General features: G+C 39.4%; 1 protein-coding gene and 1 long non-coding RNA gene across 2 annotated transcripts in view; one reads left to right on the plus strand and one right to left on the minus strand.

The window, feature by feature from the left end:
• The window catches only part of LOC309653481 (cyclin-Y-like protein 1), a 228,389-nt gene that overhangs the window by 182,810 nt on the left and 32,622 nt on the right, over nucleotides 1–12,957 (minus strand). The window contains exons 10-11 of the mRNA XM_082478442.1: nucleotides 11,562–12,144; nucleotides 11,227–11,507 (exon numbers count right to left, since the gene is read on the minus strand). Coding sequence (XP_082334568.1) covers nucleotides 12,028–12,144 — 117 coding nt within the window. The 3' untranslated portion in view covers nucleotides 11,227–11,507; nucleotides 11,562–12,027. The remainder of the gene's footprint in view (nucleotides 1–11,226; nucleotides 11,508–11,561; nucleotides 12,145–12,957) is intronic.
• LOC309653482 overlaps nucleotides 11,365–12,957 on the plus strand; it is a 194,329-nt gene continuing 192,736 nt past the window's right edge. The window contains exon 1 of the long non-coding RNA XR_014259213.1: nucleotides 11,365–11,457. This is a non-coding gene — a long non-coding RNA (uncharacterized lncRNA). The remainder of the gene's footprint in view (nucleotides 11,458–12,957) is intronic.

The following is a 12,957-nucleotide window of genomic DNA, read 5'->3' on the forward strand; positions in this document are numbered from 1 at the left end:
AACACGTTTAATATAACAGTAGTGTCTTCAAGTCAGAAATTTGGTGTTTTTGGATGGATGGATGGATGGCTGGCTAGATGGAAGGATAGATGAGTGAATTAATAGCTAAGAATGCCTGGCAATGTTCTAGTTGCTTAAAAATTGCATCTTTAAAAATAATTCAGTGTTTTCCAGTTTGTTAAACAATAATTATGACTCAGAAGAAAATTGTGATTTCTGTCCTTTCCATGGACTAAACATGCAACTTCAAGGAAGCCATTATGATGCCAGTTCCCTCTGATTGTTGTGAGGATCAAATGAGCTAACTGAAATGAATTATGTAGCACCCTGCCTAATACATGTTAAACAGCATATTTTAAACTGCCTTTAAAGTGAAATACTATGTGCAGAAAAGCAAAAATTCAAATGATACAAAAAGCTATACAATGCAAAATACGTTTCTTTTGGCCAAGTTTTCCCGCTATTATTACTACTATTATTAGAGATCTCCAAGCAAAAATAACATCTCCCTGTTGATTAAGAAGGGAGAGGTTTACAGACTAGGAGATAACATCCTTTGAGTCAGAACCAAGTGAAATAACACATGTATTCTGGTTCAATTCCAGCATGAGTGATTAACATTCTCCAACTTCAAATAATTTTTATTATTAGCCAACACTTGTCCATCCCCAATAATACACATGTTGCATACAGGCCACAGAATGAGGCAGCCTCTCTTGGCATGTTCACAATCTGTGCATACTTTCCACTGAGGGTTTCCCTTTCTTTTTGATTGCTATTCCATAGCTTTTCAACTCCCACTACTTTCAACCCTGGGATGTTTGCCGACACTGAGTGCCAAGTAGTTCCAAAAAAACCAAAAAAATATAAGCACCTGTAGAATCCCAGGGAAGGAAAGAGGTAAAGTACATTTTAAACATATTTATTAACGGTTTTAATGTTTGTGAAGAGATTTATATTTATTTCTTTTAACTTTGAGGCTGGGATTAATACACGTATTCCTCATTATTTCTCACAAAGTCTTGTTGATAAGCAGGAGGAAGAGGGCTATTCTGCAATTTTGTCTCCCAGTCTGTGTAAGTGGGATCCAGGACACAAGAACGACTCAGCCCTAAAGTGCAGTCCTGAGTCCCTCAAGAACTCAGGCCCTCCTGCCTTTTTGCCGCCTTCTTCCAGTAGAAGGAAGGGGTGGGGGGAGCGGGAAACAATTCAAACCCTCTTTGTAAGGGGCGGGGCCGGGGCGGAGCCTCCCGGCGGGCATTAGAAGCAGGTGACCCAGGCTGGGCGGGAGAGGCCAGTCAGCCCGAGGCCGTGACTCCACTGCGGCCAGCGCCGCCGCCGCCGCCGCCGCCGCGCGCAGTTCAATACCCGCCGGAGGTGGGCCAAAGGGTGCTAGAGCGCGGGGGAGGAGCGGAGCCCGGCGGGTCCCGGGAGAACCGCCACCGCCCCCAGGAGTCCGCTGGAGCGCGGATACCCCTGCAGGGGAGGAGAAGAGCGGCGGGCGGGACGCGGCGGCGGGCGCGCACCATGCAGTCCTGTGAATACACACTGGCAGCGATGGGGGAAAATAAGTGTCCCTGGACTTTGGACTAGATTACAGCCAGATATTCCAAAAGCATCGAGACACTGCCTTCTGCGGCCTCTGAAAACAAATGAGACCCATAACACCCTTGCATAAGCTTTTAAAACATGGATCAGTGTAGCAAAAGGAAAGCTGTTTCCCCCCCGCCTCACCTCAATATATTTTTCTCTTCCTCCTCTTCTGAGAAAGCCTATATAGTGATGAGCACACACTTTACTGTTAGAGAATTCTGTTTGCTTTTCTAATCTGTTGAACCATTCCCTCATTTATATATTAAAGTCTATGTATTGATGAATACACACGTACACACACCACGCATACATACTTTACTGTTAAAAATTCTGTTTGCTTTCCTAATCTATTTAACCATTCATTCAAGAAGAGTGTGAGGCCATTACTGGGGAAGGGGGTGACAGTGCATTGGCCAGCAGAATACCAGTGACCAGGACTGAGTGGGGACTAAATTTAAGAAGCTAAAATGGCAAAAACAATTAAAATTAGAGGATGTCTCCCTAGAAAAACAGCAAGTGTAGGGATTTGCGCTTCATTTATACCAAAGTTGGAAAAGTCAGATTTAAGCCCAGGTCAGTTTTTACATTATGGATATTAAGTAAACAAGTGTATAGTTTCCATAGTGTATTTAAGCACTTTGCTGGTGGAAAGAAGCCTGGTGTTATAGTTTTCATGGACTTTCAGAAGCTATTCACGTTTATAAAAATGCACTGCTCTTACACACTCATCCTCTGAATCAAAATTTCAGTATATTCGACAAAACCTTGTACACAGAGCTACAGAACTTTTTGCACATCTAATTCCTCTACTTGTTCAGAAGCTTCTTAGAACCTTGAAATAGATCCCCTGCCTGAGGGCCAGTTCCTCTCTTGTTTTTCAAATGAGGAACTTTTCTGATCACCTTGACCTCTTCCCTCAGTTAACATTTCTTCCCAGAAAGTACAAAGATTATTCTGCTGCCTTAGGTCATTGTGACTAATTTGGGTTTTTCCTCTTCCTTTTTTTTTTTTTTTTTTGTGGAGGAGTGTAAAGATGATGCAGAATGTATCTAAAAGTTGTGGGATGATGTGGTTGAAGTGATTTAATTCTTCCTGTTAAAACAACTATTTTTCATTTTGGCAACATACCAAACCTAAAAAGAACAACCAATTTACTTTAAAAAAAAAAAAAAAAGACAGTTAAGACAAAGGATACTAAGCCAAGGAAAGGCAATACAGGTAATGCATTTGGAGGTCTAGGTCCAGGCCAACTCTCAGAGCTGCCTCTGTTTTCAGCCTCTGTTCTCACCGCTGCTCTCCCCCTCCCTTCCCTCAAAGATGAAGCCCACCTGCTTCCCTCAAGTCTTACCTCAGCCACCCCTCCCGCTACCCAGGGCAGAGAAGCCCATCTATTTATGGTCGCCCCCTATTTCCATCTCATATGCTGTTTTCTTCTGATTTTTATTTTTATTAGGCAAACAAACCACACTCATGAAAACAATTATAAACTGGAAGGTTGTGGGGTGATTTAGCAGCTTCTTCACAGCCAGCTCTGTGATTTTAGTGAGGATTTAAGGCCCAGTTTAGTTTCACATGTACAGCTTTTGGGCTGTCCCTTTCATGGTTCAATTGTAAGCAACGTCTCCCATCACAGATTAGGGGGTAAAGATTTAGAAGGAACTAATATGTGACCTCTCAGTAAATCAGTTGATAAGACTTAGGAAGTCATTTTAATTTATATTATTAACCTCACACTTTGAAGTTGTCTAAATTGGCTGAAAATAAGTATTCTTGGTGCCTTATTGGTTTATCCTTGCAAACCTTTGTCATGTTTTCTCGTAGTCATTTCCAGTGATAAGCCTGTGTGTGTATTGTGTGTAATTGTGAGCAATGTACAAGCTTAAATAACGTGCTGACACCACTGTTTCCAAGTTGGTATTCATTAGGCCGTTTCCTCCTGGGCTAGGGCTGCACTAATCCCGACACCGGCTGCCAGGAGAAAACCTCATGGAGCCCACACCGCACCTTAATAACAGCATCCGCGACCTGCAGTCTCAAGTACAGAATGGGAACCCCAGAGCTAGGAAATGTAGTTGTATATTTTAATGAACTGCTACCCCTGCTAAAGAGGCTTCTTTCACTTTTGTGCTCTACAGAAAGACCAAGGGGGGTAGGAGGGACAAAGCCTTGAATAACTGCTTTCTAACACCGAATGTGGCCAACAGGACAGAGAACATCACAAATCTAGGCAGGTGTGAGGTACAGTGGCTGAGGATTTCCTGCTCCCCCTGCATGCCCTCTCTTGCCTCCAAAGTCCGATCAAGGGATCCTGGGAAAGAAATACGCCTGGGTCGAGGAGGGTGGTTTTGAAAGAAAAAGCTACCAAGACATTAAAGCAGGGTGAATGAAGGGTAGGCAGGATGAAAGTAACTAAGTAACCTGGCTCAGAACTCTCAAAAGCTTCTAGCAGCTTGATGACAATTACAGGATTTATTTCAGTCTGTGGTACATCATTTGAAGACAATATTACTTCATGTTGTTACAAACTGTATGTATAGTGTGTATGTGTTGTGGGTGTGTATATAAATAATATATATTATATATATGAGAGATTTAGTGACTTTTGATACGGGTTTGGTGCAGGTGAATTTATTACTGAGCCAAGTGAGGCACATACTGAGTCAGTAGTTCGAGTCCAGGGCATTCAGTACTTTTCCTGATTTCCATGTGTGTATAGTGCCTGTCCCATGCGGTATTGTTAGTGTCATGTCAAATCCAGAACTCACAAAGCAGAGCCAGCGATATTTTATTTGTAGACAATCAACTAGAATCTATAAAATTATTACTGGCAGATGATTATAATTCCGGATCCCTAACACTAGCAAAAGGAAACCCAGAGCATCTTGATAAGAAGTTTTCTGTTTTTGTTTTGTTCCTGGAAGTCAGTAGAATAGCAGTTGTATGTGGTTATATTAGTGCCAAGATACTTAATTTGCTGACCTTATTATTTCAGAAAAAAAAAATTGTATGTATTATACTTGTGGGAAGTTAAAATAATGCTTTGAGATTTTTATCAAATATGGAGAGTAGTTATTTATGAAAAACAAAGAAATGTCTATTTTTGTTTCTTTGTTCCCAATTAATGTAGCTAAATTTTAAAGTGCATTAAAGCAATGGTAAAGCAAATAAGATGCTGTACAAGTAGTTTTCTCATGCTTTCATGGAGAGACACTGTTTTCTAAGAGTATCTGAAGGAGGTATGTGCATTCTAACTTCATGATCAGATTTCTCGGATGTACTTTGAATATAAGTGGCAACGTTTTTATTGATAATAAAATCAAAGAAATTCCAATCACCAGAAGGAGAACTAATGAAAACATGTTTTACCTGAATGAATATACTTCATAGGTTTCTCCTGCTGATCCTGTGATTGTTTCATGATTCACTTGAAGAAATGAAGGAAAATACACATAAGAACAGAGACATTACCTGAGATTGTGTTCTATTTTATCAACCCTCCATCTATACTCTGTACTGAAGCAATTTGGATAGAAGTGCTGCTGTTGTTGTGTGTGTCTGGTTTGCAGTCAGAAACTCCCAAAACTTCATCATTCAGCAGTTAGATCCACAACTTTGTATTAAGGTCTAAATACAAGTCAGGGAACCCAGCTAAGATAAGAGGATATATGGTTCTCCCTCTGTATTTGTGGGTCATTGGTTCCAGTAGTCTCCCTCCCCCCCGTGCCACCCCATACCAAAATCCATGGATGCTCAAGTCCCTTATAGAAAACGGTGCAGTATTTACATATAACCTACGCACAATCCTCCCATCTTCCCCCGCACCCTCCTTTATACTTTAAGTCATGTCTAGATTACTTATAACACCAAATACAAATCCTAAGTAAGTAGTTGTAAATATAATGCAAATGGTTGGTGGTGTGCAGCAAATTCAAGTTTTGCTTTCTGTAACTTTCTGAAATTTTTTTCCCTAAGTATTTTCAGTCCATGGTTGGTTGAATCCACTGATGCAGAACCTGTGGATACGGAGGGCCAACTGTAAATTGATTTAGAGTTGGCACTTCCCTGACAATCTGGACAGATGCTTAGTAAACCTGAGATAATTAATTTAGCATCAAAGTGAGTACTATGAGCATTATTAGATTGGTACATGTTAGGGCATTTGGGAGAACAGAGAATACAGCAGTTGAGCTGGATCCTGGTGCAAGAGCCACTGTGCCTTACCCGTCCAGGTCTCTAGTTGGCACATCTTCCCAATGCTTTCTCATTGTTCATTCCCCCCAGTGGAAAAGGGGGGCACTGTTGGACTTAGGAAGTTGGAGAAATAGGTAATAATGCTTCTTTTAGTGATTTAGTTACAGAGCTCTTACGTGCAACAGAATGAGAGGAAGCAGAATGGTTCTGTGCATAGATTTGGGAGCTAGACTGATTAGGGATTCAACTCCCAGCTCCATCATTCATGGGCTGTTGATCCTGAACAAATTACTTAAGCTCTTAGTACTTCGTTTGTGTACTGCATCTTATACTTTCTCATCTGTGAAAGGGGGATAATGATAGTACTTATATTTTAGGGTTGAGAGGATCTAAAAGATGAAATCAGGTTAAGGTAAGTAAAACAAGGAGGAAGCAGCCATTCAGGCATGGAATGGAAAGGGAATTGAAAGACTAGTTTTCAAATTTGTGTCTGCATAAGAATCATTTGGGCTTCCTATTAGAAATGTAGATTCCCAGGCTTCAGCTCCAGGAATTGAGATGAATTTGGGATCCAAGAATTAGGTCTTTTTGTTCTGTTTTAGTAAACTTTTAGAATGATTTTAGGTTTACAGACAAGTTGCAAAGATATATCCGTTTTGCCCTAATATTAACATATTATCATAGCACATTTGTTAAACTAAGAAGTCAACATTAACGCACTACTGTTAACTCCAGACTTCATTTGGATTTCACCAGATTTTCCACTGATGTTCTTTATCTGTTCTAGGATTCCGCGTTGCATTTAGAGAAGCTTCATTTCTTACAGGGACTTTCAGCCCATGAGAGGCAGGTGGTCTGGAGACCACATCTTGAGAAACACTAGGACATGTCAAGGGCTGAGGAAGGTCAAATTGCCCCATCCTCACCACCATCCTGGTGGTGGGGGTGTTGGATATAGAAATTTGATTTGAAGAGTTGGGATGGAATCCTCTCCCTTAGATGAGAGGGGTTACCTTAAGAAGTGAGGCATCTATTCCTAATGCCAGATGAAATGAGTTTTGGAGTTTGGAAGGTGGGGTTGCTGCCTAGCCTGAGGAGATACATCTAGGGATGTGGGCAGATCAGGGGAGTGAGTGCAGCAAATTGGGAACAACTACTTTGTGGGAACACAGGAGGGCTCAAGTAGTTGATTAAAGGGGATTACAAGGGGCCAGTTAGCCCGTGAGCCATAGAAATCCTGTATTTCCTGGAACCTGGTGATAGTGTTTTAGAAATGGCTCATAGTAGTAACCAACATCAAGCACTGCCACATTGGACACGAGCAGAGAGTCAAAGGGTGAAGCTGAGATGACCTTGTTGAGAGAGGGCAGTGGGAGGTGGACAAAACACTGATGCCCTGCGTTTGGAAGAGTCGGTTCCCACAGTGAGGAGATAAAGGGCCACCATCTGGGGAGCTAGAAGTAAAGGTCAGTAGAATTGAGAACGGTAAGATGAAGGAATAGATGTTGTAAGAAAAAGCTAGCAGAGTAATTTGAGGTCTTGAAGTAGAGATCGACATATTCTTGAGGACCTTAGGTTCTGAGGCTGTCACTGACTTTCTCTAATCACATTCAAATTATTTAGCTGCCCTCACAGCAGTTAAGTAATCACCTAACCTGTTCCTTTTTTTTTTTTTTTTTTTTCTTTAAAGAACATTCACCTCTTTTCATTTGACTCTGGATTTCTCTTAATTTCTATACTACTTCACTTTCCTGGTTCTTTCTGCATGTTAGCGATCCTAAACCATAAACTGGTATTCATAACATTTCTTTCACATGAAGTACATGTTATCTCATCTGCCAAACCCATTTAAAACGGACTAGTGGAAATTGCCTCAGAAGCCAAACAGATTGCACCTGTGTACAAGGGACCAGGTGTCTCTGAAGGGCTCCTAGATCTTTTGTATTCTTGCTGGCACGGTGTCAGGCTGGCCAGGCTGGTGAGTGGCTAACAGTTAAGATTTTAGGTGATCTAATCCTTAACTTGATAGATGCTGGGTGTAATCTACAGATTCTGCATAGAAATTAGCACTTACCCCTGGGAGAGCCCCTACCAGCTGTCAAGTGCTTTACCAAATAGCTCTATACTCAAGAATGCGGCTTCTGGGTGAGGGAACAGTCGTAGTCATTTTACATGTGGTTAGAGAGAAGTCTTGGGTGATGAAAGATTTTAGCTAACCTACACGCTATAGGTAAACATTTCCAAAAACATTGCATAACCTGAATACAGAGTGAATTGTTTTCCAGTAAATACTGGCTTCAGCATTTTTCAAAAATCAAGGAATGGTATATTTTATAGAATGGGAAAACTAAGAAATGAAATTTGACCTGTTGTAAAACTAGGATTTAGTGCTGTTGAATTTCAAGAATGGGCATACAGGGTACATTAGGAGTAAATGTGAAAGCATAGGGTCATGATGGAATCTGATACAGGGTGGAAAAAATTTCTCTTAACCAGAAACACTGGGCCCTAAGAAGTTGTCTTAGGGTCAACCACATGAATTTAACATACAAAAATGGCAATTTAATTTGGTTCAAACATACATTTCAAACTTTTGTCTTTTCCTTGTAAAGAATAAAGTTCAGTTCACGGTATACCAGAGTTAAAATTGCACAGATGTCAGTATTCCAATAGAGAAAAATAATTTTTCTTAAAAAGCGAAAAAATAAAATTTGAGTTCAGGTAGTCAGATATTCTTTTATAGTCTTACTACTTTAGGGAACAAACCCTTCCTCGGTATAAAAATCTGGAAAAACATGCCATAGTTGCCACCCTATTAATAACTAGTTTCCATGCCCCATATTTGTTGGAGAACCTACTTTGTGATGTTTAAATTTTTACCTTAAGTTGCCTCAATTTCCCATTTATTAAAATGGCTGTATTGCCTCTAGAATTAAAGCTGAAGGGGAAAAGCAATTTTTAGCGATTCCCCTTATTCTACCAACTTGTTCTTGAAGCTACAGTCATGCCCAATGTTCCTACCCCCAATTTTTTTTTTTTCAAACCTTCGACCACTCGAGATATGTCAGCATTTCTGCTTAGTAACTGGCATATTACTACGCGGTGCAAACTATTGATATAAACAGTGACTTGTGATCGATTTTTTTTCCCTTCTGTACTAAATCAGATCATTTCTCCTCATCAGCAACTTAACAAGAACAAAGTTAAAGATGTGACCTTAGGAAGGTAACTAAGGTGGAGGAAATACTACGGCAATACTATCAGGACTGATGGAATATTGCTCAAGTGCAGTGGCTAGGGTCTAAAAGAAACTTTAGAGATCTGGTATATTTCCAACTGAATGTTAAGTGAAATAGCATGTTAAAGTCAAATTACGTGGCTTGTTTAAAAGTCACCCTCTTAACAGCAACCACAATTCTACTGCTTCCTGTTCTTCCATTTTCTTTCCTGTTCAATTGCTTGAAACCCTCAAACAACAAGTTCTGATTCTACAGTATTCCTGTAATTCCTTTCTCTGTGGATTTACCTACTTTTATCTTTCAATGTGCATTTCCATCTTGGCACCATAACAAACAATTCAAAAATGCCATCTAATGCATTATGCCACTGAGCACTGTAGCCAGTGATTTTAAGTGGACTAGATTATCTTCAGGTTGAAAAGAGCGTAAGCTGAAGAAATAAATGTCTACATCTTAACTAAAGGCAGGGGTCAAAACAACTTATGAATGGTTAGTTGGAAAATGCTTTAAGGCCCGACTATCAGAGCTGACTGAAAACATTTGAGTTAGGCAGAGTTGTAATGTTATGTGAACAGTGAGAAGTGTTACAAACACAGTAGCCATATATTTTAATTAAAACAGAGTTTATTAGCTTTTCTTTTAATATAAACATGAGGAAGAAAAACCACATAAGTTGTAGCATTCTTTTCAAAATAAAACTGCAATCAGTACTTGAATTTCCAAGCTCCAAACTCCATAAACAATATTTTTTGAGGTGGTAGATTGTAGTATTTTATATACCATAATTTATCATTTATGTCTCTGTCCCTTAAAAATGATGGAACCTGCAGCACTCAGTATAATGTGAAGCCTTGCTATAAAGAGAGAAAGTACTTCTGGCCCAGAAATGCTTTGTTTACAGGCAAAATTCCTAGGATTACATTTGAGAAGGTAGGAGGAGAAAGATTTCACATAGTTGAGAACACTTTTTTTTTTTTTTTTTTTAATATTTCAAGTTTAGGTGACATCCTTACCAATCTCCAAAAAGACTGATTACTGGACCTCCCTGCCTTTTAAAGCCTGAGGTAAGGGTTCCTAAGGTTTATATGTTTCCTCTTACATAGAACTTGAAGTGAGACACCTACAGCCAGGTTAACACACAGGATAGAAAAGCTGTTTCGTATCACTTACTCTCCTGTCACTACTACTAGGGTCCAGTTCTTTTCAATTTATTACATGTGAATTAACACTGTTGTTCATAATTCCTTCACCAAATCTAGAAAAAAGAAACTTAGGTGATCAAGCAGGTAAGCAGCCCAGCCTTGCAAAGGACTATTTTAAAAAGAGGAGGGGAGGTATCCCCTCAAGTCTTAGTGCAATTTTAAGCTTTGATACTTGTAGAAGTATAAATGCCACAAACTTACGAAACATCATTTGAAAGTTTAATCGAATTTCTTCTAAACTCATTTAGTTTTGTAAATTTTAAACGTTAAGCGTTTATTGTTTTATTTTTTATTTTTTAAAATTTATGTATTTATTTATTTATGGCTGTGTTGGGTCTTCGTTTCTGTGCGAGGGCTTTCTCTAGTTGTGGCAAGCGGGGACCACTCTTCATCGCGGTGCGCGGGCCTCTCATTATCGCGGCCTCTCTTGTTGCGGAGCACAGGCTCCAGACGCGCAGGCTCAGTAATTGTGGCTCACGGGCCTTCCCAAGCCAGGGCTCCAACCTGTGTCCCCAACAAGAGAGCCTGCGACAGTGAGAGGCCCGCGCACCGCGATGAAGAGTGGCCCCCGCTTGCCACAACTAGAGAAAGCCCTCACACAGAAACGACCCAACACGCCATTAAATAAATTAATTCATTTAAAAAAATAAAAAATAAAAAAATAAAAGCTTAATGTTTAAAATGTACAAAAGTAAATGAGTTTAGAAGAAATTCGATTAAAGTTTCAAGTGATGTTTTGCCAGTCTAGCATTTATACTTCTGCGACACTGTTCTGGAGTATCCAAGCACACTATATTAAAGCTTAAAATTGTTCTAAGACTTTTGGGACACCTTCTATTTCATCACCGGCTTGTTAATTACTGGACCACCATGTTGGCTGGAATTATGAAAATATCCTTTAACACAAGTACATAACAAAGAGGAAAATCATCACAAAATCAGAAGCACCATTATAGTTAACAAGAAATGCAGCACGGACCCAATAGAAGGAAATAACCTACTTTCTCTGTTTATGATCGCAAACATGCTAATATGCTAATAAGTACTGCCTGCAAAGAATTTGGATGACATGTGTTATTCAGCAGCTTTTTGGTTTAAATTGATTGCCAATAATGACTAGCAGCTTCAATGATATAGTAGGGAGGAAGAACCCTGCAAAACCTAACGATGCTACAACAGTCTGTTCCGAAGTTTGGCTTTATGAGTTGTTAGGAGTCCCATGTTTTTTTTTTGTTTTTTTTTTTGTGTTTTTTTTCTTTTTTGTTTTTTTTTGTTTTTTTTTCTTTTTTGTTTTTTTTTTGTTTTTTTGTTTTTTTTTCTTTTTTTGTTTTTTTACTTTTTTTTTTTTTGGAGTCCCATTTTTTGATGGTAATACTGCACTGATTCTAAAGGAATATGCAGCAGTATGGGACAGTGAGGTAAGAAAAACATAGAAGTTATATAGCTAGTGTCTTTAAAGTCTAAAAATTTAAACTATTAATTAAAAAACCTCACATAGCTCACAGCTATCAGATATCTGTGCGTGGATTGGGAGCAGATATCTGTGCGTGGATTGGGAGCTTTTAGCTTTGGAGTGGTTTTTGTAACTCTGTTTACAATAAAAAGGACAGAAGAGCGTGTTACATTGACGAGGTCCCGTTCTTTCCTATGAGCATAATCTTCGCTTGTCCATGAGTCTCTTGAATTCAATGTCTTTCTTTAAGGTGAAAATACTAACTTTGCTGGTTTCTGAGCAGGAGAGGTGATATTTCTCCAGTCTTTGTTTCGAGGGGTTTATGATGTTACAACCCCTCACTTCTCCCTTAAGAGAGGATGGCATTGGAGCGCCGAATACCAATGAAATGATCAGCGCTGAAAGACCTTCTCATAGCAGCTCTACACACGTCTTTGTATTTGTCGTCACACAATCTGGAAATGGCCTAGGAAAGTCAATCAGGTAGAACATAGGTATAATTAGGGGGGAAAAAAATGTTCGGACCTTAAAAAAACAAAAAAAGCATCATTGATAAGCCACACATCTCCATTCGTTTAGATAAGTTCATAGTTACTGCTACTTTGGATAGCTGATATCTACACTAACTGACAGTTCCCTAAGGTAATAACCTTTAAGGGCTATGATTAGATTGCTGGGGCAAGGGGTAACTTGCCCTAATAACTTAGAGTTACTTAAAAATTGGCTTCCTAATGATAGGCTCCTAATAGCAATATCATCTGTTACCTACACACGTGATCCTTAAACGTAATGGACATACACTTGGGCAAAATCAGTGTTTACTCAGCTATTCAACTTCTCTTCAGTTTTCATTAGTTATTACATACTCTAAGAAAATTTTAATCAGGTAGGTATGTGCTGAAGGTAGGAGAGGTCTAATGACAAGCGCTGAAAGGTGCTATTTCACTTGCACATAAATTATGGTAGAAAAACATCTTATTCTAAAGTACCACCAAGGTACCACAGAAAGTATCAATTTTAAATGTGTTCATTTCAGTTGTGAATTTTGCTGTATACCCACCAAAAATCATAAGCCATAAGTATTACGTTGTTCCATGTACGTTACCATTTATATTAAAAACTCATGTACTTTCTACATCCAGTATCTGAATCCACATTATACCTTCCAAGTATAGGTCTCTCAGGTTAGCCACGGATGCTTTGTCTAATAAACTCATGGGACTGAACTGTGATACACACACACACACACACACACACACATACACACACTCACACACAC

The sequence above is a fragment of the Balaenoptera physalus genome (genome assembly GCF_965194825.1).
Source record: "Balaenoptera physalus genome assembly, contig: HAP1_SCAFFOLD_688, whole genome shotgun sequence".
Lineage (NCBI taxonomy): Eukaryota > Metazoa > Chordata > Mammalia > Artiodactyla > Balaenopteridae > Balaenoptera > Balaenoptera physalus.